The 12,182-nt window shown below is 52.5% G+C and overlaps 5 protein-coding genes across 5 annotated transcripts; 3 read left to right on the top strand and 2 right to left on the bottom strand.

Moving 5' to 3' along the window:
* Nucleotides 1–906: 906 nt before the first annotated feature.
* On the top strand, nt 907–2,421 carry CDEST_09433 (uncharacterized protein; the record flags this gene model as incomplete). Its single annotated transcript, XM_062925592.1, has 1 exon — nt 907–2,421. The coding sequence occupies one exon, from the start codon at nt 907–909 to the stop codon at nt 2,239–2,241; it is 1,335 nt and encodes a 444-aa protein (XP_062781643.1). The 3' UTR covers nt 2,242–2,421.
* Nucleotides 2,422–3,611: 1,190 nt separating this feature from the next.
* CDEST_09432 (Putative alpha/Beta hydrolase) lies at nt 3,612–5,018 on the top strand (the record flags this gene model as incomplete). The annotated part of the gene is made up of 2 exons (XM_062925591.1): nt 3,612–4,179; nt 4,252–5,018. 2 exons carry the CDS (start codon nt 3,612–3,614, stop codon nt 5,016–5,018), a joined length of 1,335 nt encoding a protein of 444 aa, XP_062781642.1.
* A 292-nt stretch (nt 5,019–5,310) lies between these two features.
* Nucleotides 5,311–7,167, bottom strand: CDEST_09431 (uncharacterized protein; the record flags this gene model as incomplete). Its single annotated transcript, XM_062925590.1, has 6 exons — nt 5,311–5,812; nt 5,916–6,200; nt 6,294–6,405; nt 6,460–6,643; nt 6,704–6,740; nt 6,803–7,167. The coding sequence occupies 6 exons, from the start codon at nt 7,165–7,167 to the stop codon at nt 5,311–5,313; spliced, it is 1,485 nt and encodes a 494-aa protein (XP_062781641.1).
* Nucleotides 7,168–7,995: 828 nt separating this feature from the next.
* On the top strand, nt 7,996–8,493 carry CDEST_09430 (uncharacterized protein; the record flags this gene model as incomplete). Its single annotated transcript, XM_062925589.1, has 2 exons — nt 7,996–8,024; nt 8,085–8,493. The coding sequence occupies 2 exons, from the start codon at nt 7,996–7,998 to the stop codon at nt 8,491–8,493; spliced, it is 438 nt and encodes a 145-aa protein (XP_062781640.1).
* Nucleotides 8,494–8,619: 126 nt separating this feature from the next.
* On the bottom strand, nt 8,620–11,033 carry CDEST_09429 (Putative SET domain, tetratricopeptide-like helical domain superfamily, SET domain superfamily). Its single transcript, XM_062925588.1, has one exon. It carries the CDS (start codon nt 10,789–10,791, stop codon nt 8,818–8,820), a length of 1,974 nt encoding a protein of 657 aa, XP_062781639.1. The 5' UTR covers nt 10,792–11,033; the 3' UTR covers nt 8,620–8,817.
* Nucleotides 11,034–12,182: the final 1,149 nt, after the last annotated feature.

Here is a 12,182-nt window from a genome sequence, read left to right as displayed (position 1 = left end):
TGTAGGGTGAAAAGCCATCACACTTGATTCTGGTCGAAACAGTGATATTATCGTATTGCGCAATGGGCAATGACGGACGGAGGCCGTCGGACGCGCATCTTCCCCACAGGGTCTTCGCCAAAGATAGCCATGATAACATGGTAGTATGGCATGCCGAATGGCGGAGAATTGTCGAATTTCCCCGATCATGGAGCTACATCAGAGACATTTTTTAGTTTTCAAGTGGCCGTCGCCATAGCGGATATCCGTGATCGAAGTCGCATTCTTTAATCACTGAGTAAGTTGTGGCTAACTCTAATCCAGGATCGACACTGACGATACTCGAAAGGTGCTTACCAAATCTATTCAGTCAAGCATGTTGCTGACGGCGGCTCCGGCAGGTCCAGGGTATCGCAACCTTAAGACGATCTTAAGATAAACAATTGACCTATCATCAATTGACTGAGCGTAAGCTATCGGATCTTCGGGTCACTCTCAATTAGGCATGATTGTAACCAAGTGGAATAACCCGGATCACGCCATGAAACTAATCATACCTCAAAATATCTAGAGAATGCCACCGAGCGGCTCGGTTTGCTACGCCGAGTCATATAATTTGAGCGAGATCAAACTCCGGACCCGTACGTCTTATCACGTCATTACGTCTGCCAGTTAGATCGTGAGCTTCATCATGGACGCCGAAACGCTGATAGTGGCGAGAAGACGTTTGATTCTACTCTGTAGAAATTACTTATACATGTCTTCTTGGATCCGAAAATCTGTCACGTCCGAAAGAGACTTGATTCTGTCATACCCACCAGGGGCAGAGTTGCCGTTTCACAACAGTCCTTTTCACATTCTTTTTTGCCGGTATATCTGGTTTGCAACTTCAGACTCCTACTTTTCTTCGGATTACACACAGCCGTCATGTTGTTTCAACTCTTCGTCGCAAGTGCCGTCTTAGCATTGAGTGGCGTAAAGGCGGCACCCCTCAGCTCTGAGGCTCCAGACCGTGGTATTGCTACTAGTCTAGATCCTCAGGATTCAGATTGCGAGCCAGGGGAGCTGTCGAATACCACTTGGGTTGAGAACAACGTTGATGCGTTTCTGGCAAACGCATCACAGCACTACACGGAGTATCCCTACGACAATGTTCAGGCTTTGGGGGCCTACCTTGGTGCCCCGAACTTCTTTTGCGGCGTGAACACATGGTGTAATGCTGGCCAGCCATGCTCTCCAGTAACTCTTCCCGGCTGGTATGTTGTCTTCCACCGAAAGTTTCTTTACGTTCTGATAGGAGCTAACTTCCAAAGGTATGCCTTGATGGGCGTTCAGGGATGGAATAATTACGTCAACAACTTGAATCTCGCTTTAACGTATACAGCCACGATACTTAGTTTCAAGCTTAGCAAGCTTGTTAACGACCTTTGGCCGGCACAAAAGGACAATGTCACAGGCTGGAAGATATTCATTGCATGGGTCAATGGCGTTATCAACGCGTTTCCAACGACCGCAGTATACGGCGCCACTGCAGGCGCCTGGGCTAGTGCTGTTCAGGGTGGCGGCATCATCAGCAGTGGCATGATGGTAGCACCGTCGGGGGGCGACCAGTTCATCAGGTGGAGCGATCTGGCCAACCAGATGGGCTCCCAAATCGACGAGTACAAGAAAGCAGTTGGGGCGTATGCGAAAACCGTGATTGACGCTCCCATCGCCGACCCGAAGTGGGGGATCAACAAAGTCTTGAGCGGCGGCGTGTTCCTCACCCGCGACAACAACATCACTCAGGACGACGTCGACAACTGGATGTATAAATCCATCAGCACCAACGCTATGGGACTGCTCATGCAGACCCAGAACGTGTACATAATCAGGACCTTCAACAAGACCGAGTGCGACCCCACGCCGGATGCCATCTTTTGCGAGATTCAGCCCAACAACAAGTGGACTGAGCGCCGTTTCCAGAAGCGGAAAAGCAGCAAGCCGGAGAACAAGCTGGCGAAGAAGCTGATTGAGACGTACGGCCTGACCAAGGAGCAGGTATTGAAGGGACCAACGGACTGTTTCGACGCGAGCGACTATGAGCAGCTGATAAACCCCTGGGAAACATTGACGGAAAAGGGCCTCACTCTGGAGCCGATCCGACTGTGCAACTTCAATGTTAACGTCTGCAACTTTGATGAGGCCGAGGACTATGGTTACGCTTACAACTCTGATCACACCGACGGCTGGTGCGAAGCGCAAGGAATTGATTGGGTTTAGTTGACGGTTCTTTTCTTTCTCTTTTTCATGTACAACACCGAGGACCTATGAGAGCCTCCGTGTAAGATAGAGACTGAAGCAGTGTTTTCGCGTCTTTTTGTGACTGGCGTCTACGACACAGGAGAGTAACGTATCTGAGCAGAGGGTGGGAAAATTGATAATACTACTGGCCATGTCTTCAGGAGCCGGAATTCCCCTGTAGCACGAGTAAACGTTCCTTTGTGTTCTGATTTTGCCTCAGTCTCTCACCCAGCTTCACGATGCCCATACAAAATAGTCACACGTCGACCTGTTATCGGCCCGTTGCATTGATCATGTCGAATTAATGACCTTTTGGGACGCATTGGTAGGTACTTGTATCTCTGTCGTCTAAGCAAAATGCGTCTGACACGGAAGTTTGCATATATCTGCACCCGCTCAAGTGAACTCTAATTCAAACTATGATAACACGACTGGATCGTTCAACGATGCCGAAGGTAGCATAGCAGCAGGCGATGATCTCCCGATGAGCTGGATTCACTTGCAAGACCACCCAGCAGATAAGAAATCGCGGAACTTTGACAACCTAGTTAAGAGCTGCCATGAAGGTATTAGGCACAAAGATAACAAATGCTGTTGAAAAGAAAGAAAAAATCCGTCGGCTCGTCATACTGATGGCAGTGCTTGACGCCGACTTCTTGTTGACGTGGGTGGTTGGATAAGTTGGGCAGCCGAGGTGGCCGCCGACGCTCGGCTGTGGCGCTTCGACATGGCTAACGTTCACCACTAAGAGTTCTCGGGCCATGAAAGCAAAGGAACAATCAAACGGCAAAATACTAGAGACTAAACAAATATGATCTTTGCGTAGTAGCGCTGGGCGGTTGGACGGGATGCCCCCAACTCCCGCACTAGAGCCCTTGCGATTCCTATTTGAGAAGCAGAAGCGACGCTAACCATCTCTTTGACCCTCGTGTACGAGACATCATGAGAAAAACGGGGAACTCGACGTTCTCTGCTGCCCCTTGAATCCGCAGTTTGCTATTTTAGCTTGATGATCAACAAGCTTTACGGGGAGAACTCGCTCACGGCACCAGGCCGGTTTGAGCAAGAAGCTCGTAAGCACAAATCCGCTCTGGGGTCTAACTGACGTTAGCCTCCGGAACTTCATGGCACTCGAGATTCGACTGTGTAGCGCTGGAAAAAATGAAAATGAAAAAGTAGCCCAGTTGTGGGGGTTAAAAACAGCCCCGGAGGCTATCTACAGTGTTTACACATTAACCTCCTGGTCAGCAGTTTTATTACGATTCACGTTCTTGATCCCCTCAATCTCTGGCGTCTCATACTAGAGACTCGCCGTTCTGTCCTTCGTCTTGCCTGTTCTTCGAAGCACAATGCGTATACCAATTCAACAGCTCGCGCTTACTGCTCTCTTGCTTCAATCCACGAATGGCGCCCCCGCCGGACTCCTCGACACCGTCGGTGCCGTGACGAAGCTTTTGTCTCTCCCTGCCACCTACGTCCAGATCTTGGCCGGCGTTCTCGGGACCAAGCCTCCGACTGGTGCCAAGGTGCTCAACGCGGCCGAACTTCAAACGAAGCTGGGAGCTATCTGGAACACAGGCGGCGGGACGGGAGACTTCTATGGCGAGGTGCAAAGACAAATCAGCCAGGGAATCATTCCATCTGGTCTCCTTTCGAGTTTCCAGGGGCTCCTTGGGACCGGCCTTCTGGGTAGCCTGGACCTTGCCGGCAATGCGAACAAGCTTGTTGCGCCCATCAACGCAATCGACTCTATCAGCAACAATAATCCTCGGAACCCAGCCAAGGCCATCTGGCCTAGAAAGGACCCGGCCGATGCCCCTTACACGCTCACAGAGTCACAATTACGCCAGGTGATTTTCATTCCGCAGACATTCACCTACGGCAAGAAGCCCCCGGTCATCTTCATCCCCGGAACTGGTGTTTACGGCGGAGAGACGTTCAGCCCGAACTTGCTGTAGCTTCTTTCCAATGTGCCCTACGCCGACCCAGTCTGGCTCAATATCCCAGGTGCTCTTCTCAATGACGCCCAGATCAACTCGGAATACGTCGCTTACGCTATCAACTACATCAACGACATCACCAACAAGAACTCGAGCATCATCTCTTGGTCCCAGGGCGGCCTCGACACCCAATGGGCATTCACTTTCTGGCCGTCTACCCGCAGCGCCGTCTCTAACTTCTTCCCTGTCTCTCCCGACTTTCATGGCACCGTCCTTGCCAATGTTCTCTGTCTGTCACCGGGCAACGGTGCCCTCAATGCCCCCTGTGATCCTTCCGTCATCCAGCAGCAGTACACATCCGTCTTCGTCAACACACTCCGCGCTCGCGGTGGCGCCGATGCCTATGTGCCAACAACAACCTTCTACACTGCCCTCCTTGACGAGGTTGTGGAGCCCCAGCAAGGGACGGCTGCCTCTGCTTACCTGAACGATGTCCGCCGCGTTGGCGTCACCAACATCGAGGTCCAATCTGTGTGCCCCGGACGACCCGCCGGCAGCATTTACGGCCACGCCACCATGCTCTTCAACCCCTTGACGGCAGCGCTTATCAAGGACGTCCTTCAACGAGGCCAGGGCCCAGCTCAAGTCGGCAACATAGACCTCGATGATGTTTGTAAGGAGTTCATTGCGCCTGGTCTGTCCCTGGAAGACGGCATAGCTACTGCTGGGTCGATTGTTGCTGCGGCCATTCGTCTGCTGGCATACCTGCCCAAGCTTATTGCCGAGCCTGGTCTCATGGCTTACGCTCGTGTCTAACCGAGTCCGTCTGGATGAAGAACAGGAGTTTCTGCAAATGGGAGAACATAAGAAGTAAGATGATTGACAACAGCACCGGGTTATGGGGCCGGAGATGACTTGTCAAACGTGTTGGTTCATGCGTATAAAATTATTTTATATTCGGATCCATCGTTCTGATGCCGATGGGATATCCTCCTAGGGCTGGCTGTGTTTTACTTATTGATTATATCTAGTTTTTTTTTAATCCTTAAAACCCGAGTCCCGCTACCAAGGTATATTATACCATCATTGGAGATCCAGCTCTCATTATTCATTTCGCAGGGAAGGTCTTTTCAACCTCAACACCGCAAGGATAGTAGTTCTTGTCCCTCGGGCTCCCAGCTATCTGCATCAGGGTGTTCCAAACACTCGTGCAAACGGGAAGCGAGAAGAAGCCGGGAGTCCGCACGCCGTCTGCCAGCATGAGCTCGTCGACCGTCCCGTCACTGTCGTCAAACGAAACGTTGTAGCCATTTCGGTTGCCATTCTTAAGATAACCGCTGTACGAGCTGATGACCATGTCTTCCAACGTGATGCCGGCCCAGTTCTTGCCGTCGAGCACGTCGTTCGTGCCACCGGACAACGGTTGGAAAGGCGGGTCCGATCTCGGGAGGCCGGGGGTATCGGCTTGCACATCAACCCCGTCCGTTCCAACGGAGAGAACGTAGAACTGGTTTCCGTTCCAACAGACGCCAGACTTCTTGTGCGTATCTTGTGTCATGTACGGATCCAAGGTTTCGGGCAGGGTATCTGAGCATTTATCGCCAGTTTTGCTATAGGCCAGGTAGCCTTAGTCGGTGATATGAGACAATTCTCCTTCTGCCACTTGGGAGAGCAAGAGAGGTGGGAAAACCTGACGCGAGGGCTTCGACTTACAGCACAAAGGGTGTAAACGCGGCCGGCGCGACAGCCCAAGCGACTGGGATCATCTGCCCAAACATGATCTTTTGGACAAGCTTCACCATCTCCGATAGGTTGATGTCGACGGGCACCATGTTCATCATGCCGTCCCGGATCAGAGAATCGAGCATTTCCAGCGTCGTTTCATTGGCTCCGGAGAATATTTCCGACAAATAATCGGCTTGCGTATTCTTCCACACGTCGAACAGAGCGCCCATGGACGATGTCAGGTCGTTCTGTACGCTTACGGCGTCCTTGGCACTATGGGAGGGGTTACTGCGGTCAGTCGTGTTGTCGCAGACCTCATTTTTTTTTAATCGGCAAAAATTGGGGTAAGAGAAGAAGTTGGCTTACGCTTTTAGGTTGTCTTTTGCCAAAGCGAAAGACGACGATATTGCGCTGTTGAAGCTATCTTTATAAAAACTGCGAACTTTGTCGGCGGCAAATATGGCAGCATCTTTCAGTACTGTCTTGGGTCAGTATTGGACGTCTCCTCTCATGACTCGGATGCAAGACCTACCAATATTCCACAGTCCAGCTGACGCGACCCCTATGCCAAGCATCAAGACATCCAGTATCGTTTTGATGAGTACTGAATTATCCTTTGGTTTCAGTTGGGGGGCGAATGTCTTGGTGAAGTCACCCATTGCGGCTGAGATACTAAGTTGCGCATCCTGCAGCGCTTCGTGGTACTTTTGGTAGATCTTCGTGTTTCTTCATGTTAGCCAATGATGAGGCTGACAAGGGTTTGATCGGTATCTCACGTCATGTAGCTTCGCAAATGAGTTGAGCACCAAGAATCTGAAAAGGTCAGCTAAGGGCCTGTGTAGAGGGAAGTCATCAATTGTTCGGGCTCAACGTACCCTGCTGGGTATTTTGCGTCATCACACTGAATCGTTGTTGAACACGGGGTGTTCACGGGATCTTGACAGTCCCATCCCTCTGGTCCGCCGTAAAAGTCGCTGATGAAGGCCGGAAACTTGAGCTTGACGGCCTCTCCCTCCGGTTCATAACTCTGCCATGCGTCCAGGGCGGCCTTCCAGGAGGAGTTTGTTTCGGCGGATTCCCATCGTACGTCAGCTGCCACTTTGGCGTCGGTGATGTGGGGATCGGAGCAGGTCACGTCCTCCCATCGGTCCTTGTACTCGTCGTCGTCTCGACTCGCTAGGAACTTGGTCGGAGAAGCACAAGCGATTGTTGCAAGCAAGAACGAAACGAAAAAATGCATTGTGCTGAGAAAGGAGAGAACGTGAACGGATGCGGCGCGAAACTGAACATGGCTGTTGGGAGATGCTGACGAGGTGTAGCGTAAATAAAGAGTCGAGAGAGCCAAAGCCCATGAAGGCTGAACGAAGGCTTAAAGACCGAAAACCAGAGATCTGGTCCGATGGCCTAGACACGTGTATGGCTTAGAAGGCCTGTCTGGGTGCCAGCCTACCAACACGTGTGCAGCGTGGGCAACAATATTGGCGTCAGTTCAAAGCACATGTCGACACGAGAAAAATGTTTTGGAGCTTGGCTGGAGGGCGCAAAAAACTCACTTGGTTGCAGCGTTGGAGCAGATGGGGAACGCGTTCCAGGAACGCCAATTTGGTTTAATATATCAGAGTTGAAAGATCAGCAAACAGGCCCAATGCGCCCATAACGGAGGTATTAATATAAACAAAAAGCAACAGGATCGGCATGCACGTGGCTCTTTCAGTGGCCAGCAGCACCGAATGATGCCATAAGAGAAACTGATTTTGCAGTTTGTCGAAAGAAAAGAAAATACGGAGCTCGGCAACCATGGATCGCCTACTCCGACGAAGCAATTTTGTGGTTCACGTTCCGGTGTTGGTGACTTCGACCTTGGCTCTAAAATGTCAGAATGATATCCCTTCTCAAGCCCAGCACCGCCTGCTTTCGGTTTCGCATCATGTAGTTAATTCAAAAAGAAACCATCGCAACAAGATCATCAGCTTTGCCGTTTCACGCACCGGTAGGGTTGGTTATACCAAAGTCTTGCTGTCCGACGAGGCACAACCCCAACTTCGTGACGCACGGTTTACAACACGGCATGGCTTCAAGAACGGCATTCCACAGAGTGTAAGTAGCTCAAGCCTCCTACGCTGGCCTATTGACGATCTCGCTAACCGCAAACCTCAGGGTTACACTCCTCCTTCTGGTCTTGCTGCAGTGTCACAAGGTGCTAGCATCAGGCTGTACCCAGGTGCACTGCCAGATCTCTGTGTGCGCTGCCAACACGGACGAAGCCTTCGACGTGGCGAGCCTCGGCCTCGTGGGCATAATGGGGCCCGACTGCGCGAGCTGGATCCCCGGCCTGCCCACCAATGAGGGCCAGGGTAGCTGCGCACCCGGCTTGAAGGAATATCGCGGCAACCTTACCATTTGGCGGGCTTGGACCGCGAGGGGAAACGACTACTCCGCCACGTTTGCGCAATGGGGCAACTTTCTCGGCGCCACCTGTATTGGGGGAAAGACTGTGAAGTGCTCTCCCAAGTCGGGAGAGTACCCGAGCACGGTGACTGGAAAGTGTCAGAGAAAGCAATGGTGAGGCAGAGCGAATTACGTCTACGCGGTAAGAGGCTAACTATTCGATAGTGTAGTGGACCGTACGTGTTGAGCAGGGGAGGTGTTTGACACCACACGTTCTTTTGCTTGGCCGTTGGGAAGAAAGCGATTGTCAGATTTTAATGATGAGTCTCTATTGAGCGGTAACCAAAAAAAGAAGATTGAGCAAAAGCCAATGCCAGAGTTCAGACTTCAGCCATCTACATGCCGACTGCTTCAGGTCACAGATCGAGGAAAACCAGTGTGTTACGACGTGTAAACTATTCATTAAGGGGTCTAGGATGCAAGTCTACATCACAGCATCCCATTACTTGAGAGGGGTTGCCTTGGCAAGCCATTCCCGTACTCTTGCCGAAGCCAGACGGGGCACGCCGTCGTACTTTTTATCGTCGTACGTGGCATCGATGTCCCGCGCAAAGCGCTGGGCCTTTGAGATGGCAATCCGCTTCGCATTCGTCCAGTGCGTCGTGTTCACAAAGTCGTCGGCGTCGTTCGCCAGTGTCTGACGCTTCCTCCTCAGCTTGTCGTCGTCCGTCTTCTCGGCCGCGCAGAGGGCGCAGCCGCACTCGAAGCCCCATGTCGTCAGCAACGCCTTCTGCCTCGCCTCGTAGTCGGCCGACTCGTCGTAGCTGTGGAAGATCTCCTCCCCCTTCTTGATGGCGCGGAGGGCACGGAGAACCATCAGGTCGCCGACGTATTCCTTCTTGGCGTTGGCTATGCAGGAGTGGTTGATGTACGCGGCCCAGATCCAGAGACCCGTGCTCGCGTTCCTTGCGCCCTCTTCTCCGTACTGGCCGCCGGGACCAAAGGCGTTGCGTGAAACGATATCGTGGACCCGGAAGACGTCGACGACGGCGCCCTCCTCGGTCTTGGTCGCCGCCACGTCACCTTCGCCCTGGTAGTCGCCGTAGAGATCCATCACTCTGGCGATCTGGGAAGAGTTCCTCAAGAGCTTCTGTGAGATGGCCTTGGTCAAGCCCACCGGCGCCACTCGGATCCTGTCATCTCGCACGTCGTATGTCATCGCCGTTAGGACCTCGCTTTCGTGACCCCAGACAACACAGAAGGCCTTCTCGACCATGACGATCTCCCCAGCGGCGATATCACGGGTCGCGAACAACCCACGGCCTCGCCCAACGCTCTCCTTGACTTCGGTTTTGCTGGTGAAGCTTGCGGCATCGGCCCGCGGAGAAGCGGGAGTGAGGTTGGCCCTGATCTTCTGTAAGTCGTAGTTCCCCTCCTTCTCCTCCCGCAGACGCATCTCGACCTTTCGCAGGTACATCGCGGCGCCTTTCTCTTCAGGGGCGAGCTTCTTGGCCTGCTCGAAGTACTCCTTGGCCTGCTGGTACTGGCCCAAGTTGTACGCCCCGCTGCCGGCGCGGAAGTAGGCCTTGCTGTCGAGTTCCTTTGATCGTTGGTCGTCTGCGCCGATCAGAGACGCTTTCGCGTCGGCGATGGCTTCGTCTTGCCGGTCCAGCAGGAGATGTACATGAGCGCGATTCCGGGCGATGTCCCGTGCCAGGTCGGGATTCGTCTTCTGAACAGCTTCTTGTCTAGCGAGCTTGAGACCTTGGGAGTAGCTTTCGCGAGTGAGCGGCAGATCTTTCTTTTGCAGTGCTGCGTTGCCCTTGTCCTTGCATTTTTTCGCCAACGCTTCTCCCTTTTCCGCATCCTCGACTTGAGTGGAGCTGCCCTTCACAATCTCATCCTGGCAGACGACCAGGTCAGAAGGATGGTCTATCCGGAGCGTGGCTTCACCGTCCTCGGTCAGCGTGAAGTAAGGCTCCTTGATGATATAGCGACGTGCTGATTCCAATGTGTCCTCGCCGTCTGTCGTCTTGTGGAGACATATTTCCAGGCGCTCAGTCTCCTTTTCCTCCTCGTCTTGCACCACGGTCCATGACCGCGCCGCAAGGGTCACCACCGGACAGCGGCTCGCACGCTTGACGATGAGAGAACGGCCACGGTGGTGTGTTTCCATCTGGAGCTCGGTAAACTTCATGGGCTTCAGGTCTTGGAGAGAAGCGGTGCTCGGCGGATATGTCTGCCCAACGCCAAGAGCCGGCAGTGTATCCCGCTGGCCTTGTCCCGCCATGCTGCCCATGTCCATCATGAGAGAAGTGCCAGTGGCCTGGCTGACAGTGGCGTGAGCATCTCGAAATTCTCTTGCGTTTCCCTTGCGTTCTACGCATTGTTTCCGCGTTTCCCGGACGGTGGCCCGGATGCGTTGTGCCTCTTGCTCGGTGAGCAAGACCGTGTTTCCGCCGTTCTGATGCGCCATTTTTTTTTTAGGCTGAACCCGCCTAGGAGAATCCGAATGTGTAGTGGTGATAGTGGGTAAAGGGCTAAAGGGCCAAAGGGGTAAAAGAGGCTGTTGTTGGTCAGACCAAACTCATTGGGACTCGGGCACTTGAATGATGCGTCCGGGGATTCGTTCTAATTGCAACAAGTGAAGTTACCGAGGCCGGGGGTGACAGCAAAAGCAAAACCAATCGTCTCACCGACGAATTGTGTGTCGTCGTCCCCCTCAGGTGTTAGGGTTCGATCTGCATGACAAGATTTACGCAAGGGACGACCTCCACGGCCGGCCGTTCCCACCGGAAAACTCAGACACTGGTCCGTTCGCCCACTACTTTGGTATTCCCGCCAACCTCACTGCGTCATGGCGCCCACCGGGTCCCACCAGTGTCAGCCGGCGTTGCTGGGATGGCCTAGCACACACCACTGCCGGCGTGAGTCATTCACCGTTGATTGGCCGATGGCGCGAAGCAAGGAGTCTTTCGGCGTGTAATTGTATGTAGATGACTAAGAAGTCGCATGAGTTGCTGCCCAGATGCTGCCCGTGATGTTCCAGGCATGTTGAGAAGACACGAGGAACGGTATCAGAGTACACCTGATAACAACGAGAAGAAAGCGAACTTTGCACACTAAATTCTCGTATGCAACCATGATTTTTACTTACACTTTCCGTGATTTTCGTCTATGACACGTGGTTATCATTATGTAAGTGACGGTTTATTATCCACGCATGAGAGTGAGGTCGTTCGTTCCGTAGGAAAACAATGGGTGAACAGGTCTACATTTGAACAAGTTCACAACTTCGGTGACTCGTTCCATAGCCTAGGCTCTCTTTTGACAGATAATAGTTTGATATGTTCAAACCTGACGAGTTAGTCGGTGGTACACTTCACTATTCCATTGACTTACGTCTCGTGAAGTTACAAGGACTTCGCTGAAGCTGTACGTAGGTCACGCATGTCCCATATGGCAGACTCTGCCAGCTGGAACGAGACGTTACAAAGCAGTAAGGTGGGACTCTTGTCATCCACTCATTTGACTACAACAGCACTCTGTCCAGACCCAATAATTTGCTCCCCACTCTATTAATACTTTCTCGTTGCTCACTTCAGTATTTGTAACTTGGGCCTGCAGATGCTCCAGCTTGTGCTGAGCAGTTGCCATCTCATAAGCCTGCTCTCCGAAGGCTTTTTCGCTTTCATGAAAAGGAGTTGTGAGCTTCGAACAAGAGGGTGGTCCAGCTGGATCCCCACATCAAGTTCTTCACCATTACAGACATACAGCAGGCCCAGGTCCAGACTGGTGAGGTATAGGATGATACAGCTGAGTCCAGCGACTCTGATTGCCCTAGTGAAGCTGAAGACTGTATCATAG

Source organism: Colletotrichum destructivum, chromosome 6 (genome assembly GCF_034447905.1).
Source record: "Colletotrichum destructivum chromosome 6, complete sequence".
NCBI lineage: Eukaryota > Fungi > Ascomycota > Sordariomycetes > Glomerellales > Glomerellaceae > Colletotrichum > Colletotrichum destructivum.
This window is presented reverse-complemented; position numbering and strand designations above follow the sequence as displayed.

Bases quoted from the DNA above. Each gene is read 5' to 3' on its own strand.
- CDEST_09429 (XM_062925588.1), bottom strand. From the start codon at position 10,791: ATGGCGCATCAGAACGGCGGAAACACGGTCTTGCTCACCGAGCAAGAG.